This window comes from Vitis vinifera, chromosome 15 (genome assembly GCF_030704535.1).
Source record: "Vitis vinifera cultivar Pinot Noir 40024 chromosome 15, ASM3070453v1".
NCBI lineage: Eukaryota > Viridiplantae > Streptophyta > Magnoliopsida > Vitales > Vitaceae > Vitis > Vitis vinifera.
Genome location: NC_081819.1, coordinates 10,026,480 through 10,040,005, shown reverse-complemented (window position 1 = coordinate 10,040,005; position 13,526 = coordinate 10,026,480). Strand labels below are relative to the sequence as shown.

At 39.7% G+C, this 13,526-nt stretch overlaps 1 protein-coding gene across 9 annotated transcripts in view; it reads right to left on the bottom strand.

Moving 5' to 3' along the window:
* LOC100262416 (uncharacterized) overlaps nucleotides 1-13,526 on the bottom strand; it is a 121,280-nt gene that overhangs the window by 18,138 nt on the left and 89,616 nt on the right. For all 9 annotated transcript variants that reach the window (XM_010662944.3, XM_010662945.3, XM_010662946.3 and 6 more), the window contains exon 16: nucleotides 1,070-1,118. In XM_010662944.3, coding sequence (XP_010661246.1) covers nucleotides 1,070-1,118 — 49 coding nt within the window. The remainder of the gene's footprint in view (nucleotides 1-1,069; nucleotides 1,119-13,526) is intronic.

The following is a 13,526-nucleotide window of genomic DNA, read 5'->3' as shown; positions in this document are numbered from 1 at the left end:
TTTGTGGAACATCATAGTTGTATAGATTCTTGAAGTTGCAGGTTTTTGCTTTCTTTTTGTGTACTGTTTGGAGGATCTCTCATCATTTTTTGTACTTATTTTACTTACCTTAATATACTATACTGTTGTTTCTCATCAAAAAAAAGAAAAAGAAAAAAACAAGATTTATAAATATAATTTGTCTATGTAAGAGAAAAGATATAATCTCCCCACCTTCGTGGGTAAGATAACGATTTCCCTAAACTAATTTAACAAAAACCTCCCACTTCAGTGACAATTTAAATATTCAGGTGGAAATAAAATTTAGGATTTACTAAAAATCCCTTCCTCTTGCTTTCCTTACTGACAGTTCTCATCCAGACACCAATTCATACTAGTTTTATTTTTCAAAAAAAAAAAAACAAAAAAGGAAAAGGAAAGAAAGAAAAAAGGAATTGACAAGAAGAAAAATCTTAGAATTTTTCATAAAGAAATAGGTCATTCTCCTTAGAAACCACGACTTTGAGCAAATCACAGGATTTATTTTTTATTTTCTTTGCAGTAGCCATAACACAGCTAAAATAGATCAGGATTTTTGCCAAACTCCAGGCGACTAATACTTTTTGATCTATTACCGATGAAACCTTCATCTAATCCAACCAATTTACAACCATTATGAATCTATGTTCCCATGCACCTGTGCAACTAAATTCAAAAAGGTTTACTTCATTTGGATAACCTTCAAATTTCAAACTTTTTTAGCATAACTTCCTTTCGATTTTCAAATATCTTCTTTATAAATTAAAAAAAACATACAGTTCTTTTTTTTTTTTTCTCTTGAACAGGTAACATTGCTTTTTTCTCCTCTTTTTGGTCCCTATTGAGACATGAACCTAGAAACCCCCACAACCCCAAGCTAACCCCTTGCGACCAATTTTAGCTGTTTACCTAAAAACAAATAGATATAAATGTTTTGCACAAGCACACACACACACGAGTTTTAAAATTTTTAGTTCCAGAATTTCGAAGAATCTTCTGGTGTAGAAAACAATGTAATAATAATAAAAAAATGTAATGAAAATAAGCTTACCACATGTTATTTTGTTTTGATCATTGGCGAAACGTTTTACTAATTCCCCCTGAAAACAGAACACAGTGCAGAAATAAGTAGGAAGACAACATTTTCGTACAGCAAATATAGAAAATAAAAAAGAAAAAAGAAAGAGCTGAAATCCAGAAAACAAGAGCAGTATCAAACAAGACATATAGATGCAGCAAGAGGAACGGAATTAAACCATGCCAAAGCACTGTCAGGCTACATGTCAGAGACATATGCACATAGGAAGATGACAACTTTACTGTTTGTACTACATTTAAGCCTGTTGTTATTTTTCATACATCATGATGTATAAACTATAGTGGTTTCAAGAGGTAATAATAACAAAAGAAGATGGACATCAGACTTTCAGTTGTCACAATAACTCCAGTGCCTACATCTTGGTTATTAGTTCCCTCCTCATCCTCTTGTCTTCCTCCAAAGAAGACTGGTCAGGAAAATAAATATAAAAATGAAAAAAAAAACATGTGGAGGTATCTATAAACATAAAAAACACCTGACTTCATGCATGCTAAACATCATGTCAACCAGAATTAGCTAGCTGCTGATAAGATAAACATTTGACCCCAGTTTTATTAGGCCTTCCTTTAGGAATCACAGGCCCATTTGTCAAAATTGTAACTTTTAGTAAAGTGGTTCTTTTTGAAAAGATATCATAAAGAAGAGGATTCTATTTAATACACATATATGAAACATCCTCCTGAAAGCTCTTATACAAAAGCATCCCAACCATAGATTTACTTCTCAAACATCTTCTATGTTTAAGCACCTAATATGAAATTAAATACACTACAAAGCACTTCAACAGCTGTGTTTATGCAAATAACAAAGTTGCATGTAATGAAGTCTTGGATGAATGCATTTATGGAATTTTCCGATGGAGGATTCAGATTCTCAGTACTTCTCTCAATTGCCGGGGATGGAGAAGATGAAGACAGGTTTGTGGCTGAGTCATCTCACCGAGTTAGTTTTATGAGTAGACAAACACATGGTGAGAATCAGGAGGTCCATAGAGAAAGAAGGGTCAGGATTCGAGCCCCAAGAAGGACATATGGTGTGCAATGGTTCTGTGTGGTGGACAGTTGGAAAGCACCCAATTCAAAATTTGAATCCAGCCAAATGAGGCCTTTTAACCAGGTCATTTCAGACATTGGCCTTTCTCGTGGGCTTTTACTTTATCAGTTGGTCCAAGTCTTGATTATTAAGCCCAAAGGCTTGGCTGGTGGTAAGGCCTCTAATGATGCAGCCCATCCACTTTCTTTCATCACCAGACCTTGCAGCCCAGTTCATAGGACACAAGAGACTCAAGCCCAAGTTGCTTCCCTAAGCCCTAACCCAACAATTATGTTTAAGAAGGTGAATTAAAGGCTTAAACCCATGAACCTCAATCCCTCGCCCTTAGCCTCTGAAAGGTGTGGTAGCTTGAAAGTTGGAAATCAGAATTTCTTATTATTTGATAAGAAAATTGACTACAATTAATAGACTACCTTCTAGACTAAAAACAGGAAACTAGAGAATATAATTAGAAAAAAGGAAACTAAGTCCTATAGTTCTACGCTAAGAAAAACACCAACTATAATATTCTACATTGTAGAGTTGATATATATGAGCTGGAAGGGAATAAATTCCCTGATTTCCTGTTCTCAAATGGAAGGGAACAAATTCCCTGATTTCCTATTCCTAAAAGTCCACATTTTCTAACAGCCCCACTCAAACTAGTGCATACACGTTCTGTATTCCCAGCTTGCTCACCATGAAATCAAGTGTGGTACTTGACAACCCCTTTCTGAAAACATCTGCAAGTTATTACCCTATAGGTACAAAGGGTGTTGTGATTTGCCTGGATTCAATTTTCTCTTTGATGAAGTCTCGATCCATTTCCATGTGTTTTGTTCTCTCATGTTGAACTAGATTGTGGACAATGCTAATGGCATCCTTGTTGTCACAACAAATCTTTGTTGGTTCATCGAGTTCTAATCCAAGTTCTTTGAGTAGACCTTGAGTCCATTAAACTTCACAAATGCCTAGTGTCATAGCTTTATGTTCTGCCTCCACACTTGATCTAGCCACAACATTTTGCTTCTTGCTTCTCCAAGTGACAAAATTGCCCCCAATAAACATGTAGTAACCTATGGTTGATCTTCGATCCTTGATTGACCCAACCTAGTCCACATCTGTATAGGCCTTTACAAGTAGCTCACCATTCTTTTTGAGGATTAGGCATTTCTTGGGGTAGCCTTCAAGTGTCTCAATATTCATAGTACTGCTTCCATGCGACATTCTAGGGATGAATGCATGAATTGATTTACAATGCTAAAAACATAAGCAATATCTGGTTAAATGTGAGAGAGCCATATCAATCTTCCAACCAATCGTTGATATCTTCCTTTGTCAACTAGAACACCTCCAAGCTCGGCTCCTAGCCTATGGCTTGGATCCACAGGTGTTTCGGTTGGTTTGCAACCTGTCATGTCAGTTTCCTTCAAGAGATCGAGTGTAGACTTCCTTTAAGTAACTGAGATGCACTCTTTAGACCTTACCACCTCCATTCTAAGGAAATACCGAAGATTACCAAGATCTTTGATTTCAAACTCCTTAGCAAGAAGTGATTTCAACCTACATATTTCTTCTTGATCATCACCTGTGACAATTATGCCATCCACATAAACAATCAAAACAGTAAATTTCATTACTGATGATTGTTTGTAAAACAACTTGTGGTCTCCTTGACTTTGACAAAACCCATAAAGTTTTAGTAGTGTAGATGAATCTCTGGTGTTCGATCCTTTTGATGAGGACTTGGGAGAGCCTATTCAAGTAGTTGTCCAAGTGCAACCTTCCTTTCTTAATGTCTCAACAAATAGTATGAACCTTGGTGGAATGGGTGAGGTTGATCTGATGTAGCATAGGTCTGATCCTCTTTCCTTTTCCCTCTCTTCTTCATCTCCATTTTCTTTCCCATCTCCCACCTTTCTTTCTTCTCCCTATGCCCCCACCCTACATGATGTCTATCTCCAAATTTTGCTCTCAAAGGGCATTGGTGTTCACCCTCCTTTCCCAATTGGTTGTTTCACGTTTGTGAGTGGTGCATCTATTAGAGATAAGTTTGTCCCTATGCCAGAAAATGTTGTGGTCTCTAATCCCTCACCAACTTCTTCTAAGTAGTCCTTATTCCATCTAGAAGATCAGACCATGAACCCCATTTGCCCTTGTTTAGGTGGTTTTCACATCATGGGACTTACTCCTACCAAAATAGACAAGGTTAACTCCCTCTTAGCCTTTATGGGTATAAGCCCCATTCATTGCAAAGAGTTAGCTATTAGGTAGTTATGATTCACCAAACTACTATATTGCATGGATTCTAAACCTTGAGAAGATATTAAGTTTGTGTTAAAGTCATCAATGACTTTGATTTAGGGGTGAGATTCTAAGATAATCACATATTCCCTATGGATTGGATCACCGTTGATAGAGGTTAGTGACAACAATTATTATTGATAGAAGCACCATAATATTTCATAGGTTTGAGACAGTGTGTCCCCTTGAATGATCCTAAGGATATATGATAAGGAAAACTATGACCTTAATAATTCTCTAGTAGAATTTGACATATACTCTTTGTGAGCTAAAGTATGTCAATTGATCACATAATAGGACGATTTGTAACTCGAGGGTTAAAGAGGTAATCTTAAAAGAATGATAGCACATACCTCATTAGATTACGAACACTAGTTCCCAGGAAGTCTACATATAGTGGATAGTAGATCACGGACTCGAGTTTTGTTTCGTTCTAATATCATAGGATACTAAAATACAATTCACTCTCTGTAATGGGATGTTGAATCAACTTTAGAATTTGGATATGAGGAAGCTAGTATTTTCCTATGGGTCCTAATGGACCCTATTTGAGCTCTTGATTCATCGTGGCACAGTTTTTATGGGAATTATGAGTTTGTAATTCATATCTATGCATAAGAGCATTTTTGCAAAAACACAAAGTTGCATTAGATCTTATGAATTGTTTTTTTATGTTAGGCTAATTAATTAATTGAATTCTACTTAGGCTAATTAATTAATTAGCATCTAAATGACCTTAATTAAGTGACTCAAGCCCAAGTTGGGCTCAAGTCACTTAAGCTCATAAGAAAGCCTATATAAACCTTAGTCTCCCTCTCTAGAGAGAAGACCACTCTTCTCTTGTGCTAAGAGCTGCGAAAAGAGTAATTGGATAGAAGAATGCTAGGTCTACAAGATCTATAGTGTCGATAGAGTTTCTTCATTGGATTAGAATTGATCTGGGGAACATTCAGATCACAGGTATAATCACCTTAACCTCTAGATCTAGTTTTGAATGCTATGATTTCCGTTGTCGATAGATCTATAGAGCCCTAGGAATAGATTGCATGCACCCAATATGATCCAGGGCATGTGAATGGAAATATCCAGGTTTCCCTATAGAGGGGACTCTTGAAGTGTTTTGGATTTTGCATTAATTGTTTGTTTTAGCATTCACATCCATTCACTTGCATTGTACATGACTTTGGGGCATTAGAAGTTGCACAGAAGATATAAGTCATGAGATCCTTGCAAAATGATAAGCAATTCACAGTCGATTCATGGATTTGGGCAATCTAGCAAAGATTGTAGTGCACTACCTCCTAATTGGAGTGATGACTTTCCTATGGTGAATACACTAGAGTGTATGGTTACATATTAAACAAGATCAATGGTGACATTAGCTATAAGGTAGTTATGATTCACCAAGTTATTGTATTGCATAATGTCACGGACTTAGTCGTTCACTAAGCTCGTGCGGCACTTAGGCAAGTCAAGACGTTTGATCTTGCTAAGTCGGCCTTGCTCCCCAATGCTTAGCTTGCTAGGCTAAGACACTCGCGACTTAAAAGCTTAAGAAGCTTAGTAGGCAACTCTTTAAAGAATGGAAGCTCTTATTAACTCAAGAAAGTCTTTACAAGTGCTTGGAAGCTCACTTGCTTGGTTAAGAAGTGATTTGGGTGGTGCCTTGGCCAAATGAGGGTCTCACCTATTTATAGGCACCAATGGAACTCTCTGGAACCTTGGAGGGTTCCTTACAAATCAAGAATATTCTAGAACTCCCTACACTAATCTATGTACAACCCTATGTACAAGAATACACAAGAGATCTCTACGATTCTCTAGAAAGCCTTGGACTCCTCTCATGCCTTCCACCATAGTGTAGAGATGTGTGGACATCTATAGGCATCTCTAGAACCTTCCACACTCTTCCCATCAATGTCTTAGTGTAGATGGCTCCAGGAGTCTCCAAAAGCTTCCCTCCTCCTATATAAGCCCATGGGGAGGGTCATTTGAAGCATCTTGTGACATACTATGGAGGAAGGCATGGGAGGAGTCCAAGGCTTTCTAGAGACTTCTAGGAATCTCTTGTATATTCTTGTACATAGGGTTGTACATAGAATAGGGTAGGATGTTCTAGAATATTCTTGATTTGTAAGGAACCCTCCAAGGTTCCAGAGAGTTCCCTTGGTGCCTATAAATAAGTAAGAGCCTCATTGGCCAAGGCACCACCCAAATCACTTTCTAATCAAGCAAGTGAGCTTCTAAGCACTTGTAAAGGCTTTCTTGAGTGAATAGAGCTTTCATTCTTTAAGGAGTTGCCTACCAAGCTTCTTAAGCTTTTGAGTCGTGAGTGTCTTAGCCTAGCAAGCTAAGCATTGGGGGGATCAAGGCTGACTTAGCAAAATCAAGCGTCTTGGCTTGTCTAAGTGCCGCACGAGCTTAGTGAACGACTAAGTTCGTGACAAGTGGTATCAGAGCACGGTTACAAAGTGGGCATAGCAAAGAAAGCATGTCGGGCCCTAACATGGAAGAGAGTAGCGTGCAAACCCGTGGGAGGGAGACTGAGCCTACTGCACGGGGCAGGGGCAAGAAGGATAAATCTCGTGCTGCCGTTGCCAACATGGAGGCAAGGTTAGCCAAGGTGGAGCTAGCCATGGTGGACACTCGGGAGGGGTTGGACTTGATCGAGCAAGGCATGGAGAAGGGCTTAGAGGATCTAAGGGAGCAGATCCAAGACCTTCGTGAGAGGGTGCTAGTCTCACAGGTTCAACCAGTGTCGCACGAGGAGTTTGTGTCCTTCCAAGGAAAGGTCTTGAGCATGCTTGCTAGCATGGAGTCAAGGATAGAAGCCTTGGCCACTCGAATGGAGTCCCGAGACCAGGAGGTTAGGCAGGAGTTGGCCATCTACAAGGCTGCTGTATCGGCACGGGTCATGGCCACACAGGAGGCATCTAGGGTGGAGGTGCTGAAGCCACATGGGTTTAGTGGCAATCGGGATGCCAAGGAGTTGGATAACTTCTTATGGCATATGGAGCGATACTTTGAGGCTATCGCATTGACGGATGAGGCGGCTAAGGTAAGAACTGCAACCCTCTACCTTACTGACACAGCTACTCTATGGTGGCATCGGAGGTTTGCCGATATAGAGAAAGACATTTGCACCATAGAGACGTGGGAGGACTTCAAGAGGGAGATCAAGAGGCAGTTCTACCCCGAGGACGTGGCTTACCTGGCTAGGAAAAACATGAGGCGTCTCAAGCACACAAGCTCAATACGCGACTATGTCAAGGAATTCTTTTCACTCATGCTTGAGATTCCTAACATGACTGAGGAGGAGTTGCTATTCAACTTCATGGATAACCTGCAAGGGTGGGCCGAACAAGAATTAAGGCGCCGAGGCGTTCAAGACTTAGCCACCGCTATGGCAGTAGCAGAGTCTTTAACAGATTATAGGAGGGGAGACTCCTCCAAGATTGAGTCTTTGGAGGATAGCCACGCCATGGGTGGGGGAGACGAGGTTCCAAGGGACCACAATGCTCCTAAAAATGGATCAGGCAAGACGCCTAACGTCCGAGAAGGAAGGGGTAAGGCGGAAAGGAAGGAGTTCATGCCTAAAATCAAATGCTTCCTATGTGACGGTCCACATTGGGCACGAGATTGTCCAAAGAGGAAGACGCTTAGTGCCATGATCGAGAAGAGGGAGCAGGAGGACGAAGCACATATGGGCTCAATGCAGCTACTAGGTGCCCTCCAATTCAACCCGAAGCCTAGTACGCCTAAGACCTCCTTACTAGCAGGGGTGCAAGTAAAAGGGGAGCGAGTTGAGGTAGCCCGCACACACATGGAAGAGGTCACCAAGGGAAAGGTGAACTCAATGGGTAAGAGGAAGCAGCACTCTAAGCATCGAAAGCGCACGGGTCTGCATCCATCTGAAGCCTCACGGGAGAAGGAGGTGAAGAATATCCTGGCTGAACGGGTCACCAGGAGACAAGGGGTCCCTCCTGTGATAGAGTATCTAGTCCAATGGAAAGGACTACCTAAGAGGCAGGTAAGCTGGGAACATGCGGATGCCTTGAGAAGGTTCTGGAAACACATCGAGAGGTTTCAGAAAGAGGCAACGACGAGGACGTCGACGGCATAGGTGGGGGAGAGTGTCACAGGATGCTTCAAATGACCCTCCCCATGGGCTTATATAGGAGGAGGGAAGCTTCTGGAGACTCCTGAAGCCATCTACACTAAGCCATTGGTGGGAAGAGTGTGGAAGGTTCTAGAAATGCCTAGAGATGTCCACACATCTCTACACTATGGAGGAAGGCATGGGAGGAGTCCAAGGCTTTCTAGAGACTTCTAGGAATCTCTTGTATATTCTTGTACATAGGGTTGTACATAGAATAGGGTAGGATGTTCTAGAATATTCTTGATTTGTAAGGAACCCTCCAAGGTTCCAGAGAGTTCCCTTGGTGCCTATAAATAAGTAAGGGCCTCATTTGGCCAAGGCACCACCCAAATCACTTTCTAACCAAGCAAGTGAGCTTCTAAGCACTTGTAAAGGCTTTCTTGAGTGAATAGAGCTTCCATTCTTTAAGGAGTTGCCTACCAAGCTTCTTAAGCTTTTGAGTCGTGAGTGTCTTAGCCTAGCAAGCTAAGCATTGGGGGGATCAAGGCTGACTTAGCAAAATCAAGCGTCTTGGCTTATCTAAGTGTCGCACGAGCTTAGTGAACGACCAAGCCCATGAAGAGGGTCATTTGAAGCATCTTGTGACAATAAGCTCTTAACCTTGAGAAGACATTAAAGTTGTACTAAAGTCAATAGGAGGTTTTGACCCTAAAGTGATCATATATTCCCTATAGATTGGGTTACTGTTGATAAAAGTTGGTGGTAACAAGTATTCTCAATAGAGGCACCATGATAGGATTGAGACAAAGTATCCTCTTAGGTGATCCTAAAGACATCTAATCAGGAAAACTATGGTTATAGTAATCCCATGAGTGGAATTTAACATATGCTCTTTGTGAGCTAGAGTGTGTCAATTGATCGCATAATAAGAAGATGTATAACTCAAGGATTTGAGAGGTAATCTTAAGAGGATGATAGCACTTACCTCATTAGATTATGGACATCAGTTCATGAGAAGTCTGCATGCAATGAATAGTAGGTTACAGATCCAAGCTTTGCCTCATTGTACCATCATAGGCTATTAGAGTGAAATTAATTCTCTTTAGTAGAATGTTGAGTTAACTTTAGAATTAGATTATAAGAGAGCCAATATTTTCCTATAGGTCTCAATGATCCTTGTTTGAACTTCTAATTCATGTTGCAAATTTATTTAACGGATTTTGAGTTTGTAGTTCATAAGTGTGCATAAGGGCATGTTAATAAAAATGCAAAATTGCACTAAATCTTATAAATGGTCTTTATGAATTTGGCTAATTACCTAATTGAAACCCAATAGGGCTAATTAATTAATTAAGACTTGAATAGGTTGGATTAGGTGACCTAAGCCCAAGTTGGACTCAAGTCACTTAAGCCCATAGGGAAACCTATATAAACCCCCTTAGGGGTTTAGGGCTTTAATTTTTGTCATCGTCTTCCAAAGAGAAAGAAAGAAAACCTAACCACCCTTAAGAGATAAAGAAAAGTCCACCTTTCTCTTATGCCAAGATCTATGAAAGGAGGATCAGGTGGAAGATCCTTAGGTAGATGAGATCTACAATGCCCACGACATCATCATCGAATTGGATTCTATCTAAGAACATTCAAATCATGGGTATAAACTTGTTGTTTTTACATCTATATTTAAAAATGAGTTTTGATGGCAAGTTTTTCGTTGTGTTAGACTCAGAGAAGCCTAGGACTAGATTGCATGCATCCTACTTTATCCAGGGCTTAGGTATGGAGTAGTATGGGGTTCCCAACAAGCTGAACATCATTAGCAAGATATCTAAAAAAATCGATAGCTTTAATAGGGATTGTGTGTTAATAGATCCCCCTCTTACAAGATGCCCCTATTTGTATGAGGTTAGATAGATTCATTTTCTTAAATGATTGGGATTTTAACTTTCCCCACTACCTTCAAGAGTTTCTACCAAGATCAATTTTTGGTCATTGCCCAATTGTTCTTGACTCCAATCCTTCCAAATGGGGCACAAGTCCATTTAGATTTGAAAATATGTGGTTATCCCACATTGATTTTAAGGAAAAGGTTAAAGATTGGTGGGGGGTGATTTGGAGTAAGGAAATCTTTGGGGATATAAAAGAAAAGAAGGATGTTATCTTGAAAGATATTGCCTTAATAGATTCTTGTGAAGGGGAAGGTGCATTGACAGATGAATTAGCAACATTAAGTAGTTCTAAAATTATTAAACTAGAGGAATTATTGCTCAGAGAAAAGGTACATTGAAGACAGAGAGCTCAAGCAAAGTGGATCAAGGAAGAGGATTACAATTCCAAGTATTTCCAAAAGGAGGCTACTGGTGGGAGGAAGAAGAAATTTATTAAATCCCTTGAGTCTATGGAAAGGTTAAGGTTGTAAAATGGACGGAGGACTTTTGAGGAGATTTCAAGGTTCTTTAGCAATCTTTATAACAAATTTGATGAGGATTCTAGGAGAATAGATGGGTTGGATTGGTCTCCAATATCTAAGGAGAGTGTCAAATAGTTGGAGTGCTCTTTTTTCCAAAGAAGAAAATTGGGAAGCAATTTTCCAAATGGATAGAAAAAAACTCCAGCTCTAATGGTTTTACCTTAGCGTCCTACCAAGACTGACGGGGCACCATCATAGAGGATTTGATGAAGGTTCTCTTGGAATTCCACAATAGTGAGGTCATTAATAAGAGAACCAATGCTACTTTCATTGCTATAGTCCTCGAGAGAAATCAGATTTCCATAGTGGCTGATTTTAGTCACTTAAGTTTTTGACTATTGGTCTCTAGAAGGTCATAGCCAAAGTGATTTCTTTTTAGCCTTTGTAAGATTTTGCATGAGACTATCCATTCGTCACAAGGCGCTTTTGTTCAAGGTAGGCAAATCCTATATGTTGTTCTAGTGGAAAATAAAGTGGTAGACAAAATAAGCTATTCTAAAAAATTAAGAGTTGTCTTTAAGATAGATTTTGAAAAAGCTTATGATCATGTGAAGTGGGACTTTTTCGATCATGCTTTAGAGAGGAAAGGCTTGAATCCAAAGTGGAGTTAGTGGATTCAAGGATGTTTATCTTTTGCGAGTTTTGTCATTCTAGTGAATGGGGGTGCAAAATGTTGGACTAAAGCATCCAAAGGCTTAAGACATGGCGTCCCTTTTTCCCCTTTTCTCTGCACTATTGCTATGGATGTTTTGAGTAGGATGGTGGTAAATGCTAAAGATAGAGAGATTTTAGAAGGCTTTTTGGCTGGAAAGGACAAGAGAAGGTTTGGAGAAAGAAAAGGAGATAGGGATAAGGAATTGACTAGAGATAAAGAAATTGACTAGATACCTCTCTACCTTAGGTTATGTGTTGTTGGAAAACTGAAACTGATATGGAAAGAAATAACTTTGTAAAGCTGTAAATTAGCTATTAGTTATCAATCTTTGTACTTTTAGGAAAGTAATTGTTAGGAGTAATTCTTTCCCTTTGATCAGTGATTTAGTTTCCTGATTTGAAGGATTTGTATATGTTGTAAACTCTATAAAAAAAAAAAAAATCTCAATGAAAGATTATTATTCCCGTGAAACCCTATTTTTCAACTTGGTATTAGAGCTAGCAATTTGTTTGCCGAAACCCTCCTCCTTCCTCTCTTTCAATCCCTGTTCTCTTTGAAACCATGTCGGATATTTCAAACGAGTCCACTACTGTTCCTTAACCTTCTTTGAACAATCCCATCATCATTGATTCTTCAAAAATCAGACCTACCACCTTAGAATCTCACTCTGTCCAAATCACCACGATTCACTTGAATGGTGACAACTTTCTGAGATGGTTTCAATCAGTTCGGATGTACATCAGAGGACGTGGAAAGATGGGCTACTTGACGGGTGAAAAGAAGGCTCCTGCAGTGGATGATCCGAACTATGCTATGTGGGATGCTAAGAATTCCATGGTGATGACATGGCTTGTGAATTCTATGGAAGAAGAAATTAGCTCTAATTACATGTGCTATCCAACAGCACAAGAGCTTTGGGAGAATTTAAATCAAATATATTTTGATCTAGGGAATCAATCACAGATCTTTGAATTAACCCTCAAACTCGGTGAGATACGACAAGGGGAGGATAACGTCACAAAGTACTTCAACTCCTTGAAGCGGATCTGGCAAGACCTTGACCTCTTCAACACCTATGAGTGGAAATCTGCCGAGGATGGACGTCATCATAAGAAGACCATGGAAGACAATTGGATCTTCAAGTTCTTGGCTGGCCTTGTCGAGTTTGATGAGGTAAGGGGGAGAATCATTGGATGACAACCGCTGCCTTCAATTGGTGAAGTTTTTTCAGAAGTTAGAAGAGAAGAGAGTCAGAGGAATGTGATGCTGGGCAAGAAGGGACCTGGAGTTGCTATTGAAGGTTCAACCTTGGATACCACGGGTGGAGGCTATAATAAAGCCGCTATGTTTTAGCGCAAATCAGATGAAAGACCACGGGTTTGGTGTGATTTTTGCAACAAGCCTCGCCATACCTATGAGAATTGTTGGAAAATCCATGGGAAACCTATGAATTGGAAAGGAAAAACAGGTGATAAACTAGGCCGAGCTATTATTCCTACTACTAATGAGGCTGAGACTAGCCCTTCACCACTAAACAAATGGAGCATCTTCTTGCACTACTGAAATCCAACTCAACATCTGGTACTCCTAGTGTTTCTGTGGCACACATAGGTAATGAATTATATGCTCTATCTCGTCGTTTTAAATCTACTCCATGGATAATCAATTCTGGAGCATCCAATCACATGACCAATTCCTCAAACATGTTTGAATCCTATTCACCGTGTCCTGGAAATAAAAAGGTTAGAATAGTTGATGGTAATTTCCCACCTATTCCAAGAAAAGGTCTAATAAAAATCTCTGAGGGAATAGATCTTAAATCTGTTCTCCATGTTCCTAAACTTGTAACCTC